Here is a 16,342-nt window from a genome sequence, read left to right on the forward strand (position 1 = left end):
CAAGCAGTTGTGGTTATTTTACTCATTATTCGTTCTGCAGCTAATCCTGTGAACAGAATATTTTTTTCTCTGCTGAATGCATCAATCACCAAGTAGTTTTTTTTTTTTTTTTTTTTTTGTGGTATTAATCATCAGTGAAATGCAAAATTGACAATGTAATTGATTCATGGGAAACCTCTAAGCTTTAAAAAAAAAAATCAGAATAATTTGGGCAATGAGTGTTTTTCGAATCAACACTAGCATATTTAAATATTAGAATGAAGTAAACCAGTACCTGATTGTTGATATGATGAAATGTGATGACCGAATTATTTGAGAACATTAATATATGTTAAGATATTGCCACTAAACTTCTGTTATTTTGAAAAGTAGTTTATCTCATGATAGTTTGTGTATATTAAGGTGAGAAACAAATAATATAAGAAGTTGTGAAATAATGTAAAATAAGGTAGATAAAAATTGAAACACTGTATTGCAATGCATGAAAAAAAAAAAGTTTATAAGTTGTGCCTTAAACGAAGAACCCTCGCAAGAGGAATGAGAAAAGAAAAAAAGGAATGGTTGGTTATAATTAATTTTGTATGTCGTCCATACTTTTATGTTGAGATGCATATTACTGTTAACGAATGATTGTTTATCATTGTATATTTTATTTGAATGATGGTAAGAATTTTTATTTTATTTTAATTGGCATTTATTCCGAAGTTGGACGTCCGATAGTGTTCTACCAAAATCTTAATAAAAGCTATTCAAATTTATAATTTTGAATTTCTACGTACTTAACTAACTTTAGGTTTCCTTTCGTTACATCGCGAGGTGGGGAAAAGGTTAGGTTAGGTTAGAATTAGAACACAGGTACCCTTGGACTTATTACCCGCCATGTTGATAATATAAATGCTCATTTCTTTCCCACAATGCAACTATTCCGTTACCTTGCGCGAAGTACATAGTTCCCTCCCCTCGCCGAATAGTCCCATGTTTATAACCGCTTATATATAACAAATAAATAGATTTCTCGAGATTCTTATATATTATCAAGCACACAAACGATCAAATTATCCATATTTTCCCTGTAAATTTTATATTTTTTTCAGAAATGGACGTCCAACTTTGAAACTTAACCCGTTTAATATATTTTATTGGTTTGTTTATTTTTGGTAAAATGGGATTAATTTATTTCGTTGTACTGTTTAAAATTTAGCGTAAACCGGGGTTGCGTGACATAGGATACGCGTACACTCTTTCTGAAATCAGTTTTCTTGTATCAGAGGATAATGCTAAGTTTTATGATGGAGAGAGTACTGAGTAGTTTCTTTAAAAAACCTACGGTATCTTAAAAAAAGGCTTTGTTAGTTACAGCATAGGGAAATGTATTAAGGTTACACGGTACTAACTGATTATCTTTCGGAAAACAGTAATTTGAGAATTAATTTGTGGAAACTTTTATGCGAACATATCTGCAAGTTCGATCCAGGTATATTTTTCAAAATTGACTAATTTATTAGGCTGACAGCATTCAATGTTGCTCAAGGGATTGCCTATCTTGGCGTGATAATTACCTTTCTAGGACTTCGTGTCAACTTCTCTTTCCATTCCTTCACTACCTATGCTTCCGATTCTTTCTACCGAGCTGTGCTATGCTAGTGTTTTAATGCACCCATTGTCGTGTTAAAATAGATCAATCCACATCGTTATTTTATTTCTTTGCTTATCATATGTGCATCACACTAGTAGTGATTAGTTCATGTTTATGTTTTTACACTGGCATACAAAAGGCGAGTTTCGGGGTTTAACATCCCCATGAGCAAGATATTTAAAATTTGATATCCTAAGATATATATATATATATATATATATATATATATATATATATATATATATATATATATATATATATATATATATATATATATACTTATCGTAAACTAAGACTTAAATTTTGAATTACGTTGACACAAATTGGTGGTTAATGGGGTAGGTCTAATTGTTCTTTCACGTCACATATATCGTTTCCTGTTTCCTTTGCAATAGCTCGTTTTTCTTTCGATTTCTGCGAATTTGTTTTATATTTCGGTGTTCTCTAAATACAATTGTAATGAAAATAGGATGAACAAAATCAGAATATTCACAGAAATTAATAATAAGAGCAAAACTACTCATTCAAATTTGAAGGATTTGGTGTGTGGTTAAGATTAGAGATATGCTGCTGTGATTGTCTATTGCATATTTCCTCATTACCAAGAATTGATAGAATATTGAGAACATCTTACTCCACTTCGCACGCTACATATGGTGACTCGCACGGTGATTTAACTCCGATTATGCATTAGCGATAGTGCTTTTCATTTTCCTATAATTTCTTAAGTATATACAATGTTATAAAATACTACGGAAATAGCTTAGAACAAATGGAAGGGGAGGAGCTGGTAATGTTTTCAAATCGCCATATTATTTTTGGTGGAATTCTGACTATTTGACGAATCTAGTGGAATTTTGAGTTATCTGATCTGCAACACTGCTGGTTGTCATGGAAATAGTCACGTGCTTATTGTAAACAGTATATAAATGCGTTTAAATACAATAAAAGTAAGTGCAATTTCGAGGTCTGAAAAAATGTGCATAACAAATATTGTATAGTGGTTTTGAAAATACTGATCCTGCTTTGATCAGCAGCGAAAATATTTGCTGGGTGCCTAAAGCGCTAAGATAATTTAGTTGATTTATTCATAGTTTTTGTTTATGCCCATAACAATTGTATGAGTTCGTGAAAATATATGGTAATCCCTTTCTATTTTAATTATGAGTGCTTCTACTAAATACTTACATAATTCTTGGTTCGGTTCCGGTGAGGTGCTTGTTTTAGATAGAACGCCCGAGTTCGAGCGTCGCTGGTGAAAAGAGATGTTAAATCCAATCAAAGAAATATACATGAGTTACAGTTCAGGTTAATCAATGTTTTTCAAAAAATAACAATTCTGAATAGAGCTTGTACTAGTAAATATTTAACTAGTAATGTTTTCGTAATGGTGAGACAACGCAAAATATTTACAATAAAATAATTATAAGACTATAGAAGAAACTCAGAAATGTTACGGAGTCTACATTCTTGTTAAAACGAAGGCGCTGTCTCATTTTTGGCACATCACATTTTGGAAGATTTACAGGTTAAATTGAATATTTTGCATAAAAGATAATTTCTCCCCGAAATCCATCGACCGCTTTGGATTGGGCACCGGTACTGTAACATGTGACATAATGACCGTTGTGAACCACCTCGTTTATGCGTATACCCACAGTCGCTGACGAGCCTGCTCCCTACGGACGCAACCCCTCATTAACTTCTCGCTTCCTCATGTAGCGCTCCCGTCCTGACTTGGTTACATAGCTTTCGTGCTTTTTAGTCGTCACCTAGCACAAGTTGGTTCGTGTTTTATTCACTGTAGTTTAATAGTCACTACTAAGTGAGCCAGAGTTATTACAAAGTGATTTGGGGGAGAAACAAAATAATACCCGACATATTTATAAAGAACAAATTTCCGCAGGGGATAAAACTAAATACAAAGTAATATATCTAATATGAATAAAATCATTACAAGTGCTTTACAACGGATAAAATAAGTGAGTGCATAGAAAAGGTGATTATTAGATATTATTTTCCACCAGTGGTGTATTTCTACACAGTGTACAAACTTTGTATTTTATGTTCAAAAGGAAGCACTACTAGTATGAAACCATGTCAGGTGCTGTTGAAACTTGTATGATTGTCGAAACCCATTTGTTTTTACTACCCTCGCTTACGCGTATACTCACGTCGCTAACGTGCTTGTTCCCTTCGGAGTAACTCCTTACCATCGCGCGGGCTCACAATCTTTGCACAGCCCTGACTCGGTTAGATAGCATTCGTGCCCTTTAGTGGGCACCTAGCACGTGTTGGTTTGTTTTTTTGCACTGTACTTTTTAAGCCATACATCCGGATGCCTGACTTATATGCAAATCGTAAAAGAATTATAATTTTTAAACACTTTCTTCTGATGGTTCTCTTGAATTTTGTCTATGGCAAATGATATATTTTCATGTCGCCTAGCACAAATTATTTAGGAGACAATGAGAAGGAAATAAGTGAAAGAAGTATAATTTTTCAACGATTATATCGAGTGGTGTGCAAAAAATAAACCTACACGAAAACGAATGTTCAATTTCTTGATTTTACTTTTTAAAATTAAACCAGCAAACAAACGTAACTGTGATATGCGTTCTTTATTCACTAATAATAGCGTTCTCGTTTTTGGGGCATGATACCTGGGCTCGATCATGAATAGGAATACATATCTAATAGATTTCCACGTTAAACTGTAGGTGTGCGTCTGATATTGCCTTAGTGGGATAAACAGACAGTAATTCGAAACAATATTAAAGTGAATATAGTGAAGCCTGTTTACGTTGTCGAGAAAGTAGTCAAATGCTTAAATTTTTTCATGAAAAGCAAATATGAGCTTGTAATATAGGTAAATGTACAGAGTTGATAGCTGGTACCACAAATCTGCAAATCAAGTTAAGTGTGTTAAGTCCACTTTAGTTGGAATTTTTATGTAGACACGAATAGTGCCACTACCTTCAACCACGAGAACAAACAATCGTGTTAGTAGGTGCTGAAACAAGAATAGATTTTATGTACACACACACCTTCACTAACGCGGCCGTTCCGTTTACCTGCTTTATCCTGCCCTAACGTGAATTAAATGCAGTACTAGCTTGTAATGATCACTTAGCACAGGTTAGTGGGTGTTTCCCGCACAGCTGCATCTAGCATGCCATATCTCAAAAATAAAACATTGCCATCTGTCGTAAAACATTTCTATACAAATCCTACTTTTTGTGTCTGCGTAAGGATAACAACTGGAGAATTTAGTGTAAATTTAACCCTGCAAATCTGTCAATATTCAATTTGGTAAGCGAACGACACTCAAATTTTAAGTTTTTAGTTCTTTTTCTTCTTTTAAGCCTTTTTCGTAGGTAGCTGGGATCGGCTTTTTGGATCGCTGTCCTCCACCTGTTTCTGTCTTGTATCATATCTTCTGTGACACCACACTGCACTATATTGTTCTTCACATAATTTCCTCAATTCATTTTTGGATGGCCTCACTTTTATTTCCCGTTTAGTTCTGTAGTATTCACTCGGTGATCTACGTATTTCAAAGGTCTTCTTCATGCCCAAACTATCTCAGTCTGTTTTCTTGCAGTTTTTCTACTGTTCCCGGATCACTTCGTTCTTAATTCTGTCCTCCTGTGTCACTCCACACATCCGCCGCAGCATTTCTTCATTTTCGCAACATGTAACTTCTGTTCCTATCTCTTCGTCATCCAACATTCCGTTCCGTATAATATGGCGGTTTCACTACTGTTTTTTTTAAATTTTCCTTTGAGGCATATTGGTATCCTACAATAAAAACACTCGTGCTGCTTCATTCCATTTTGTCCAACCGCTGTTAATTCTGCTGTTTACATCTTCTGCATTTTCCTGCAGTATTGATCCCAAGTACTTGAATTTCTTCGTCGTAACCACCTCTCCTTCGCTCAGACACATTCTTGTGTTTTTGATTACTTTTTGCTGAATGAACAATTTAAATGTTCTGTCTTGGTTTTAATAATTCTAAACCTTTTGCTCTCCAATGCTCCTCTCCAGATATATAATCTCTTGTAGTGCTGTCTTGGTCTCATTCACCTGCACGATGTCGTCCCCAAATTTCATATTCCAAGCCGCTAACTCTTGGATATCCTTTGTAATCTAATCACAATTGCGAAAGGGTATGGACTAAAACTAGATTCCTGATGAAGTCCCACTTTAACTCTTCTGTTATTCTGTACGCGCTCGTCACTCCTGTCCTACATTCATCATACATATCTTGAAGATGTATGTCTTCGGAACACTCTCCTTCAGTGGGGGCACGGTGGCTCAGTGGTAGAGCGCTTCTGGTGCGTGGGATCCCTGGTTCGATCCCCAGCCAAGTCAGTTTGTAGTGGACAACATCGTATCCGTGGGTTTTCTCGGGCAACTCCTGTTTCCTCCCACTTTCTCATTCCACCAATTCTTCCATCACCAATTCCTAAAAGGGATAATCGTGGGATTAAGCTGAAAGATTTCATTTCACATCTTCTTCATTGGCCTTCAAATAAGATCCCGTAGCACTCTATTCCTTTAGGTCGATGGAAACCATACGGATGTCTTTCTGGTATTCTTGGTACTTTTCCGTTAGCATCATATGTGTAAATATTGCATCCGTTATCGGCCGTCCTTGGTTTGAAACCAAATTGGTTCTCTGTTATTTCGGTCTCATCCCTCAATCTTGTTTCTATCACTCTCCCAAAGCTTCATTGCTAGCTCGTAAGTTTTATTCTTCTATAGTTGAAACATTTTTGCACGTCTTTGTTTTTAAAAACCGGCACAATGTATCCATTTCTTCATTATTTTGGCATATTTCCTGTTTCCTATATTCTATTAAAAGTCGGGTAAACCACTGCACTCCTTTACTTAAACTTTACCATTCTTTGATAGGGATATTATCCGGTTTTGGAGCTTTATTAATTTTCATCTTATTGATGGCATTTTTGTACCTCTACATGGTGGTCACAGACCAAACCAGTTCCTGATTCATGGGTAGACTTTTGCAAGTTCCTTTCGGTTTTTTTTTTTTTTTTTTTTCGTGAAAAGTTTCTGAAAGTACTCTAATGAGTCTAATGTCTATGTCTATTCAGTATCTAATTTGCTGTCTTATATTTTTACTTTTTTTTTGCTGGATTTTACTAGGCCATTTGGTGAAGAAAACTTCAAGCCACATTTTCGGTCACAAAACTAAGAGTTTTGTATCATTTTCAAAGTACATTATTCAATAATACTAAAATATTAAATATTTTCATTTTATAGAAATTTAAGCAGTTCTTTTTAATGATTTTCAATTTACAATAACATTTAAAGTAATGAGAAGTTCTGGGAGGTCTAAAAGCTAAAATATCTATATAGAATTTCGACCCATCGCGTGTAAAATTTTGTGGCAAATCATTAATATATATAACAACTGCTATTTTCTCACTGATTAGCTGGTTTACTCTAACCGCGTTAAGAAGAAGGTAAGCACTCTCTGTCTCTTCATATATATATATATATATATATATATATATATATATATATATATATATATATATAATTATAAAATATAAAATTATATTATTATAAAATTAGGTTTTAAATCAAGTTACTAATACTATTTTGTACTATAAAATATAAGTTTAAATTTTCTTATTCTATTTGCTTTGAACTTAACGAAGTTAATATATGAGCGATCTACTGCTTTTATCAAGTAATTGGCTGAAAACACTTTTTTTTTAATGGAATTCAGACTTTCAAAGTTATTGGAAATAGTTGTAAAAATGAAAAATTGTTTTCAGTTTTTATAAACTTCATATTGCATTGATCGTGTTCTTCAATCATGTGTCGTGAAAGTTCTGTATTTTTTAGCTCTTATTTATTTAATAGTTTCGGTTGTTTTAAAATTGGCAATAATTAATACTTTTCTATATGATAAATGGTGGAAACAACCGATTTTATATCATTCCAGTTCTTCTCTAGGTGCGACTTCAATTCATATGCTTGTATAATTAATATGCATCTTGAAACGTAAAGACTGTTTTGTGGTTTGCACTGTTTATGTAAAGAAATGAGCCGCTCACGAAGATGATGGTCCCGATTGAAAACTTCAGCATTAATAAAGATTCCAGAAGAAACATTCCAGAAACAGTATTTAGATGCATTCATGAGTTCAGGTTAATACCTGTTTAAAGACAAAATTTGTCTTGTGTTAATAAGATAACCCTGATAAAAATAATGCATATTTTAATGAAGGATTTTGATCTACTGAAGAAGGCAAGAGGAACTGCTGATGTATCATAGTTCAGAAAAATTACAAATGGACGTAATAAGTGGTTATGATAAATACTTGTGTATTTTAACAAATATATGTAGACTGTTTCTTGTTAATTCTAGAGGGCGTAGTGATTAATTTTTGTCTTTGGATAAATGTAACAAGTCGGGGACCGGGGTGGCTCAGTGGTAGAGCGTTCACCTCTAGTGCATGGGGTTCCGGGTTCAAACCCTGTTCCCGCCAAGTGAACTTTGTGGTGGACAAACACCGTGTGCGTGGGTTTCCTCGGGTTTCTCCCGTTTCCTGCCATTTTCTTCATTCCACTATTTCATTTATTTCTCATCATCACCGTCTCCTTTAGCCTAGCCGGCATAACCGTAGGACGTAAAACTCAAAGATTTCATTTCGTTTTTTTCCTTTTCAAATGTGATAAGTCTTTTCGTAAACAACATGGATATATAAGATAAGAATTACTTTCGTTTTTCAAGTTGATTTAATTTTTCATGATTATGATCACGTTGAAACTGTTTTTTTAACGATTTTTTGTTATATGTAGGTTATGTAGTTTTACATGACGTGTGCTCGATAGCGAATTCTACAAGATCAAACAGGATTTAATATTATTAAGAAATGGACCAGGATTCTGATAAAGCACGTAAAATACGTCCGAATATTGATCAGGATACTCTTATACAAAGACTTGTGAGTAAGGCACCCAAGGAGTATGTGAGGTATGTATGGTTTTATTCTAGTTATCTTCAGATAAATAAGTTCAGTATACTCTCGATTTAACGGGGTACTTGGAGGGAAAGTGTGTCCGTAAAAACGGGAGTCCCTTAAATTGGGAATTGTGTTATGCACAAATATTATAGGACATTACTCTCGAAATTGTGCTATGCAGTGTAAATGTAAAATATTTAATGGACATATCATGTTATTGAATAAAATTAAAAGGAAACTTACAAGTACGTATTAAAAGAGTGTAAAACATCTCCAGCTTTAGTTTAAATGCCAAAGAGGTTGATTCATATATTCATCATATCATATGGATATATGATTCATATATTATTATTATTATTATTATTATTATTATTATTATTGTTATTATTATTATTATTATTTTAATTTTTTTTTTAAGCCAAAGTCAATGTACAACTGTACCGCGCATGCACAGCCTATCGCCGTGAGATTGCCACGATACAAGAAACTGTATCTCCTTAGTCACTCAGTAGACCAATGTTGTCGAGCGTACTCTGATGCCGTCGAAATTGAACAGATTGTGGAAGGAGTTCATTGTGCTCCTTTCCGACGCTAAGTTCACGGCGTCGCGCTCTGTAGAGTAGAGGTGTATCAAGTGCGTATTTTTGTGTAGGTCGTGCCATTGTGAATCGTATTATACGGAAATATACGGCACAGAGTCCCACCACACTGACGCGAGTAGCTAGAAACCCGTATCTCTCGTGATGAAGACCCCGCCACTATTGTTTGTGGTTCGGCGTATGGCGACTTCTGAAAATCCTCCCTCCCCCACCTCCGCACCCACGCACACGTACCGTGCGTTGACCAGCAAATACCACATATCATAGGTGACAATTAACCATACCATTCACAGCGATTTACACAGTCGTTCGCAAAAGCAGTGTGTCATCCTGAAACTATGGCTGAGCGAAAAAGGAACTGCAAGAGTTCTATCGACATTTGGAGCAGGAAACTAGAATTTCGGTAGTTCCCTTGTCTAACATCTCTGTCAAGAGTCTAGATGCCAACACAATGGACTATTGTAGTTTCGGGCGTCTTAAGTGGCCTATCATCGAGTCCACATTGTCTCCAACATGTGGAAAACCTATAAAGAGAAGTGGGATGCGATATCGATGGTTCAGCTGGAACGCAGTTTCGTACAATGGAAATTCCGATGCCAGGTAATGATCAGTAGAGGTGGCTTGTAGATCGAATACAACCGGTGGTGGAAACACAAAATTTCCTAGGAAAGTGGTACATTCAAATTCAGCTCAATATAACTGAATCAACCCCTGTATTTCGTAGTAATTGCTGCTGCACTGCACTTAATCACAAACCACTGCCATATTTCAAATGTGTTTATCGGTCGTGTTTTAAGGATATGGTCGAAGTTTTTGCCTCAGGAACTTCTTTCTTCCAACTACATCTACATTTGCTACAATAGTCATCCTAATTTCGCTGATTCTTGGTCGTTAAAACGAAGGTTTACTATGATAGGAAAAACATTGAGTAGAAAATCATACTGAGTTGTTTTATTTTCCATTCGTTGTTATAAAGTGAAACTAAACCTTACAGATGCAATATGTGGTACGTTTCTACATCGATGTGGTACGATGTAAATAAACAGTCATCGTCATTACATGTTTTGTTTCTTATTCCATTTTGCATTTCATAAGTAAGGTTAATGAAAGGTTGTAAGAACTAGTAGCGTTACATTAGCGAACGTACACCAAGTAGTTTATAAAATAATTATTTCCTTATTTATGATAGAGTTGCAGTGGCTTATCGCCCAGCCTCGTTAGGAAGAAGAAGCATATCATTACATTCCTCTTCCAGACAATACTACTTTGGCCAGTTCTGATAATGAATGGCACAGAATGTACTTTTTCATTCTCCCAGTGTATATTGTCCTGATCTTAGGTGATCACTACAATAGAAATATATATATATGTATATTTGTTTATTTCTTTTATTTTTATGATGCAGTTTGTGCCTAGTATTATTTATGTTCCTTTATTGAGCTGATTTATCCTGTCACGACCGCCATTTTATGAGGTTCCTACTTCGCTGTGTCACTCGTGTGAGGTGCCCCTTCACCTTATTTCTATTAAGAATGTCTTTCTGTACGAGTTATTTCACACGGAAGTTGTTTTATTCAGATGTAAGGTTGGTACCGATAACACCGGATCCGTGTGAACCTCTTTACGTTTAATATCCGGACTTCTTGAAGACGCAGGTACGGAATATTTTGAAGAAGCTCCCACTGCGAAGAAATACTAAAAACATCATGATAAGGGTCATTTCGACACAAAAAGTGTTTGGTCTTTCTCGGTCGGTGCTTTGTTGGCAAGGCCAAAAGAAACACTTCATGCGGTAGTGCACGGACAAAGTGTCGCTGTAAATCCTTTAATGCAATGAGTGCCATATAGGTGGTGATCGATCGCATGAAAAATGTGTATTGATATGTTGGGAAAATTACTAGAAATTCAAGGGTACTATTATGTCTCATCAGTCATCGATGTGTGGTCTAGATTCGTCAAGTTTCAACCGCTGCGCACCACATACAATTACTGAACTTCCTTTAAGATAACTCCATTTTGTGTGGTCTCTCTCACAACGTAAGCGCAGGATGCGACTTAATTTTGCGGTATCGTCGCTGTATCAAATTACTCGAGTGAGGTGAATATGATGAAGTTGAGTGATGTTTAATTTGTATCTCTCGCAGCATTCCTTCCAAGACATGTAGGTAAACGGTGACCCTAATGCTTCACTATATCACTTGGATAAGAAGAGTTATAAAAGTAAAAGCGCTGTAATACTCAGATGCATTCTACAGGCCTCCAACTTCAAAACAGTATTGTTTTCTTAGGCAGAGTTTCCATATCCTGGTGGGGACGCTACAACATTAATGAAATCTAGGCTGAAAATAAGCACTATGTTCTTTTACCCGACCTTGATCCGAAATTTCGTTCCCGAGTTATCATCTTTTATTATTCCAACTAATTTTCGCCAGCCTATAGTTCCGAAATGGCTCGCTTTTTTTTTTTTTTCTTCATGTGTTTGTTTGAGGATTCATTTCTCAAAATGCTCCAGTGTTGTTTCCGAACACAAATTGAGTTATAATGTCTATCTTTTTCATAAAATGCTTTTCTGTGTAGTCTTCACACTAAGTGGTGGATCAGCTAACCAACGCAAGTATTGTCCATTGATTTTGAAGGTTGAGTATAGGAATGACATCTTTTACCCCTCCTTCTCCCACACACACACACACAAAATACTCTCATAGGCCCTTCATTGTTTGATTTGTTGTTTGTGACAATTGCTGAGTTTGAAGGATTGAATGGAAACCATGTTCGATTTTAGCGCGCAAGACGAATATTTGGGTTTGTCAAGGAAGATTCTGTTTCTATGCTAAGTGAACCAAATGTGTCTCGATGGTGAAATCTATGTTCTATGGGAAGTGGCCCCACAAACAATCATTTAGTATACCTTTGTAAATAAAGAATTGTTTCTTCCTTGTTATGTAGCAGTCGTTGTTTTCATTAAATTAAAACTGTAAATGTTATTTTTATTTGATTCACCACAATTCTTGATTTTGGAGCTCTTTAGTTATAGAGTTGGACTTGGCAGAATTCATGTGTTTCTTAGATAGATGAATAGTGCTGCATTGAAGATTTACTTCAGGCTGTCTTTGTTAAATTACTGTATCAGTACAGTTTCTTAGATCCAGTTAACAGTGCTACATTGAAGATTTACCGTGCGTTGTCTTTGTAAAATTGCTGTGCCAGTAGAATTTGACTTCGCAGAGTTCATATATTTTTTAGATCCATTGAACAATACTGCATTGAAGATTTACCTCTGCTATCTTTGTTAAACTGCTGCAGCAATAGAATTTAGCTTCGCGGGGTCCTTGCGTTTCTTAGATCTGAAGAAAAGTGCAACACTAAAGATTACCTTACGCTGTCTTCGTTAAATTACTGTACCAACCTCGCTACCTTTTACTTGTTTCCAAATTTCGGAATCACTTATTTACTTATATAAGTCTTGAGAATAATTACAGTCTAATGACTCTGGAAATGTGAGACCAAGATGCCTTTAATATCTTTAGAAGCTTGAATAATGAGGATACAAAAAACTGACAAAAATAAATAAATAAATAAATAAATAAAGAAAAAAAACAGATAAGGCCTCCCAGTGGATTTCTTTCTAATTTTTTCCAAGTGTGACGTTCAGACTTCGAAAAATAGCGTAAAAGAATCATCTTACATTTAGCCTAAACTCCCCTAGGAATACGGAAAAATCATCATGCCAATGTAAGAGTTATTTTGAGGCAAAAATACTTAAACCAGCATTTACGAGATTTCTTCTACGTGTGATGCCACATGTAGAGGAATGACTAAAATAAATACTAACATTAGACTGAAAGAACACATAAGGAGATCTGAGAGAACAAAGAAGCTATCTCAGGTTTATGATCAAACATTTGGTGTAAAATTTGAAAGTTCTTCATCATGCTATCTCAAATATCGAGAGAAATGTATTTGAGACATATTGCAAAACACAAAATGTCGAAAACTGAACACCTAATAAGGGAATTTTGGTAGGAATTGGGACGATATCATTACTAATTTTTATATTAACGAAAACAAAAAGTAGCTTAAACACTTTATTACACACACATATTTTTACATACACATGAGACATTCTAAATAAATACTAAGTTTGAAGTTTAGATATGGGAACAGAAATAATAAAATAATAATATGATCTGACTACACGTGCAGACTTCGATTTAAATAAGTTGTCTGGTGATTGATTAGGACCACCATAAAGAATAAAGAATAATCCATTTGTTAAAAGAAAAGTAATAAATATAAACTAATCTTAGAACATACATGTACAGTATATATATATTGTTGTATATAGTATAATAATAAGGGTAACCTACAATATATTGGGAAGGGCAAGTGACTAAGTACCGATAAAATTTTCATAACATTCTTATATTGCCACTGTACAGATAAGAAAACAAGGTGAAGATCTTATTGTGAAAAAGACTTAAGCCAGTGTGTGCCTCTGAGGATGAGTGTCCGAGTGTAACACTCGAAATGTTGGGAGAAATTTTGTGTAAAGAGCATTAGTAGGGGAATAATTTTGTAATAATATTATGTATTTTGTACCCTCGATAAGTGATTACTTTTGGAGAATTCTACTATTCTCTAAGGTGTTTTAATTCACGCCATTCCAGAAATATAAATCATTGGGCACAGTCCATTACTGGCTTTACAGTTTCTCGTTAGAGGATTAAATAAAATGAGATATTGATAATACCATAACTTATTATTGTTATTATTTAAATACTATCATTTAAATATAACTGTATTTGTTACAGACCTCCGCGAGCCATTCCTTTTCATCTGCCTCACAGCAGGATTTTACATAAAAGAGAAACGAAGAGGAGGGATACTTTTGATCCTGTGGTAAGTTTAATGTATAAGAAATTTAACATTATGTGAGCAAAATTTATATAAATATAAAGTGAAAATTAACTTTTTGTTCACTTTTCATCAGTTATTATGAGATGTGTCATTAAATACATTTAAACCTCGAAAACATCTTCCCTTACATCCTTGTAATAAAATGTAACATCTGAGGCTTCTATCGTCTCTCCCTCAGTGTACTTTTCCAGCTGTTTTTCTGAACTTATCCCATGTGGTCTGAATAGGTGTGGACTGAACTTATGTGAGTTTTCATTTTAAAAAATATTTTGCACTAGTTACACGTTTTTTCAGAATGAAAAATTCTATGAAATGTCAAGTTTAAGAGCACAGCTGAAAAAGTTACACAGAGGAGATGCGAGACAGGCCTTGAAACAGCATATGTTATAATTTATTACAAAAGTGAAGTTAAGATGTTCTTTCCTTTTCAAATATTATGTATGCATCCTATAACATCCTTAAAAAAATAATAATTTACATAACTCCCAGTGTGTACCGCATGCGGCAGGTATTTGAGAGCACGTATTATATGTGACACAGTATTGTGTGCGTCGTAGTTACAAATCCTTTTTTTTTTTTTTTTTTTTTTTGCAATAAATAAATATGGAAGAATGTATGCTAGCCTAGGAAATGAAGAGGCATGCTGTAATCAAATCCTTGGTTGCAGGTAACTCTGATTCAGAGATCGCTGCATTTCTGAGTGTCGCCTAGTCGTTCGTCTTCAAAGTTTTAGAGAGTACTGTGTGCTGCAAGGGGTGATGTGGCCAAGGTTTCCAACAGGTATCATGTGACACTGTTGGCGGTCAGACATTATCAGGCCGCCGAAATTATTCTGTTTTGTCCAAGCTGTCATCGATAAGGATACTGGGACATCCATGCGGGCACACACCAAATGGCTGCAGGTTGACGAGGCCACTATCTTACGTGTATTCATAAGAATCTTCGTTACAAATCGAGTGTGATGTAGAGAGGACAGTTCTTGTCCAAGAGAATCAGGGCAAACCGACTGACCAGAGTCAAACGCCTCCTAAACAAGCTGAAACATCCAGAGGAACCCGGAGTGCTCTGGTTTTTTTCCGATGAGAAAAACTCAGTCCAGAACTGTTGAAAGACATCAACTGTAAGATCGCATTGGTTAAAGCAAATCATTGTGTTGATAAAAGGTACAGTTAAAACAACAGCTTAGTCCTAATTTTTTAATGTTGGCTAACAAGGATGTTGAAAGTAAAAGGAAATTGGAGAAACGAAAACATCAAGTTTTAGGATGCAAGGAACCAGTAATCGTAAAGAAACTAAAGGCTCGGAAAGTTAAACAAGTTTCGAAAGACAAAGAAGAGGTTATCGTGAAAAAACCAAAGCTTCAGGGAGTTAAACTAGTTGTTCAAGAAGCGGAAACATAGTGGACAAACCAAAAATTTGGAGAAATAAAGCAATGGTTCAAGAGTAAGAAGAAGAAGGAGGAGGAGTTTCATTTTACAAGAGGAGGTGAATGGTGAAGGTTGAACTAGAAATGCTATAAAAATTATGCACATGAACATATTATAGGTGGGTCTGCCTAACTGGTGATTGTCAGTTGTTATTTTGTGATTAGGGGTTAGCGGTGTACTGGGTGAACTTTGTTGATATAAAATAATGATTATATTTTTGTGGGAAATTAGAGAGAGTATGTTAAATAATATAAAGGCGGTTTGATGTAGTTCTTAGTGAACTTAAATAAAACGCTATTGAAGCGGATATCGTATCGACAATTAATATTTATGTTAGGCTTACTTTGTTCTATATATTACATACATTATATTGCACATTACATCATGTAGATTGTGAAACTACTACTTAACACATTTGCCTTTTACATGTCTAAAGGATATTTTCCATATGGTAATCATGTACTTTAGAAATATCTAATTAACTACAGCTTAAATTAATCGATTTACAAGAATCAGAACATGAACTGGGAAAATAGTCACTGGCTGTGTAAAAGCCAGGAAGAGGTCCTGACCATTATGCACATCAAATTTCCAGATTCAGTGATGGTTCTAAGAGTCGTAAGAGTCAGTGAAGGTAACATGATGACGTCACATTTCTTTATTAAGGTGCCAGAGTCAACGCCATTGCTTGCACTGAAGTTGTGAAGCCCTGGATTATTACTGTAGCTCGTGCGAGACCGCACCGTGTTCAGGAGGACTCCAC

At 35.1% G+C, this 16,342-nt stretch overlaps 1 protein-coding gene across 1 annotated transcript in view; it reads left to right on the forward strand.

The window, feature by feature from the left end:
• The first annotated feature begins 288 nt into the window (after nucleotides 1–288).
• Nucleotides 289–16,342, forward strand: part of Dhc16F (Dynein heavy chain at 16F) — a 418,273-nt gene continuing 402,219 nt past the window's right edge. The window contains exons 1-3 of the mRNA XM_081735970.1: nucleotides 289–402; nucleotides 8,473–8,647; nucleotides 14,047–14,134. Coding sequence (XP_081592096.1) covers nucleotides 8,547–8,647; nucleotides 14,047–14,134 — 189 coding nt within the window. The 5' untranslated portion in view covers nucleotides 289–402; nucleotides 8,473–8,546. The remainder of the gene's footprint in view (nucleotides 403–8,472; nucleotides 8,648–14,046; nucleotides 14,135–16,342) is intronic.

The sequence above is a fragment of the Thermobia domestica genome, chromosome 13 (genome assembly GCF_964235325.1).
Source record: "Thermobia domestica chromosome 13, izTheDome1.hap1.1, whole genome shotgun sequence".
NCBI lineage: Eukaryota > Metazoa > Arthropoda > Insecta > Zygentoma > Lepismatidae > Thermobia > Thermobia domestica.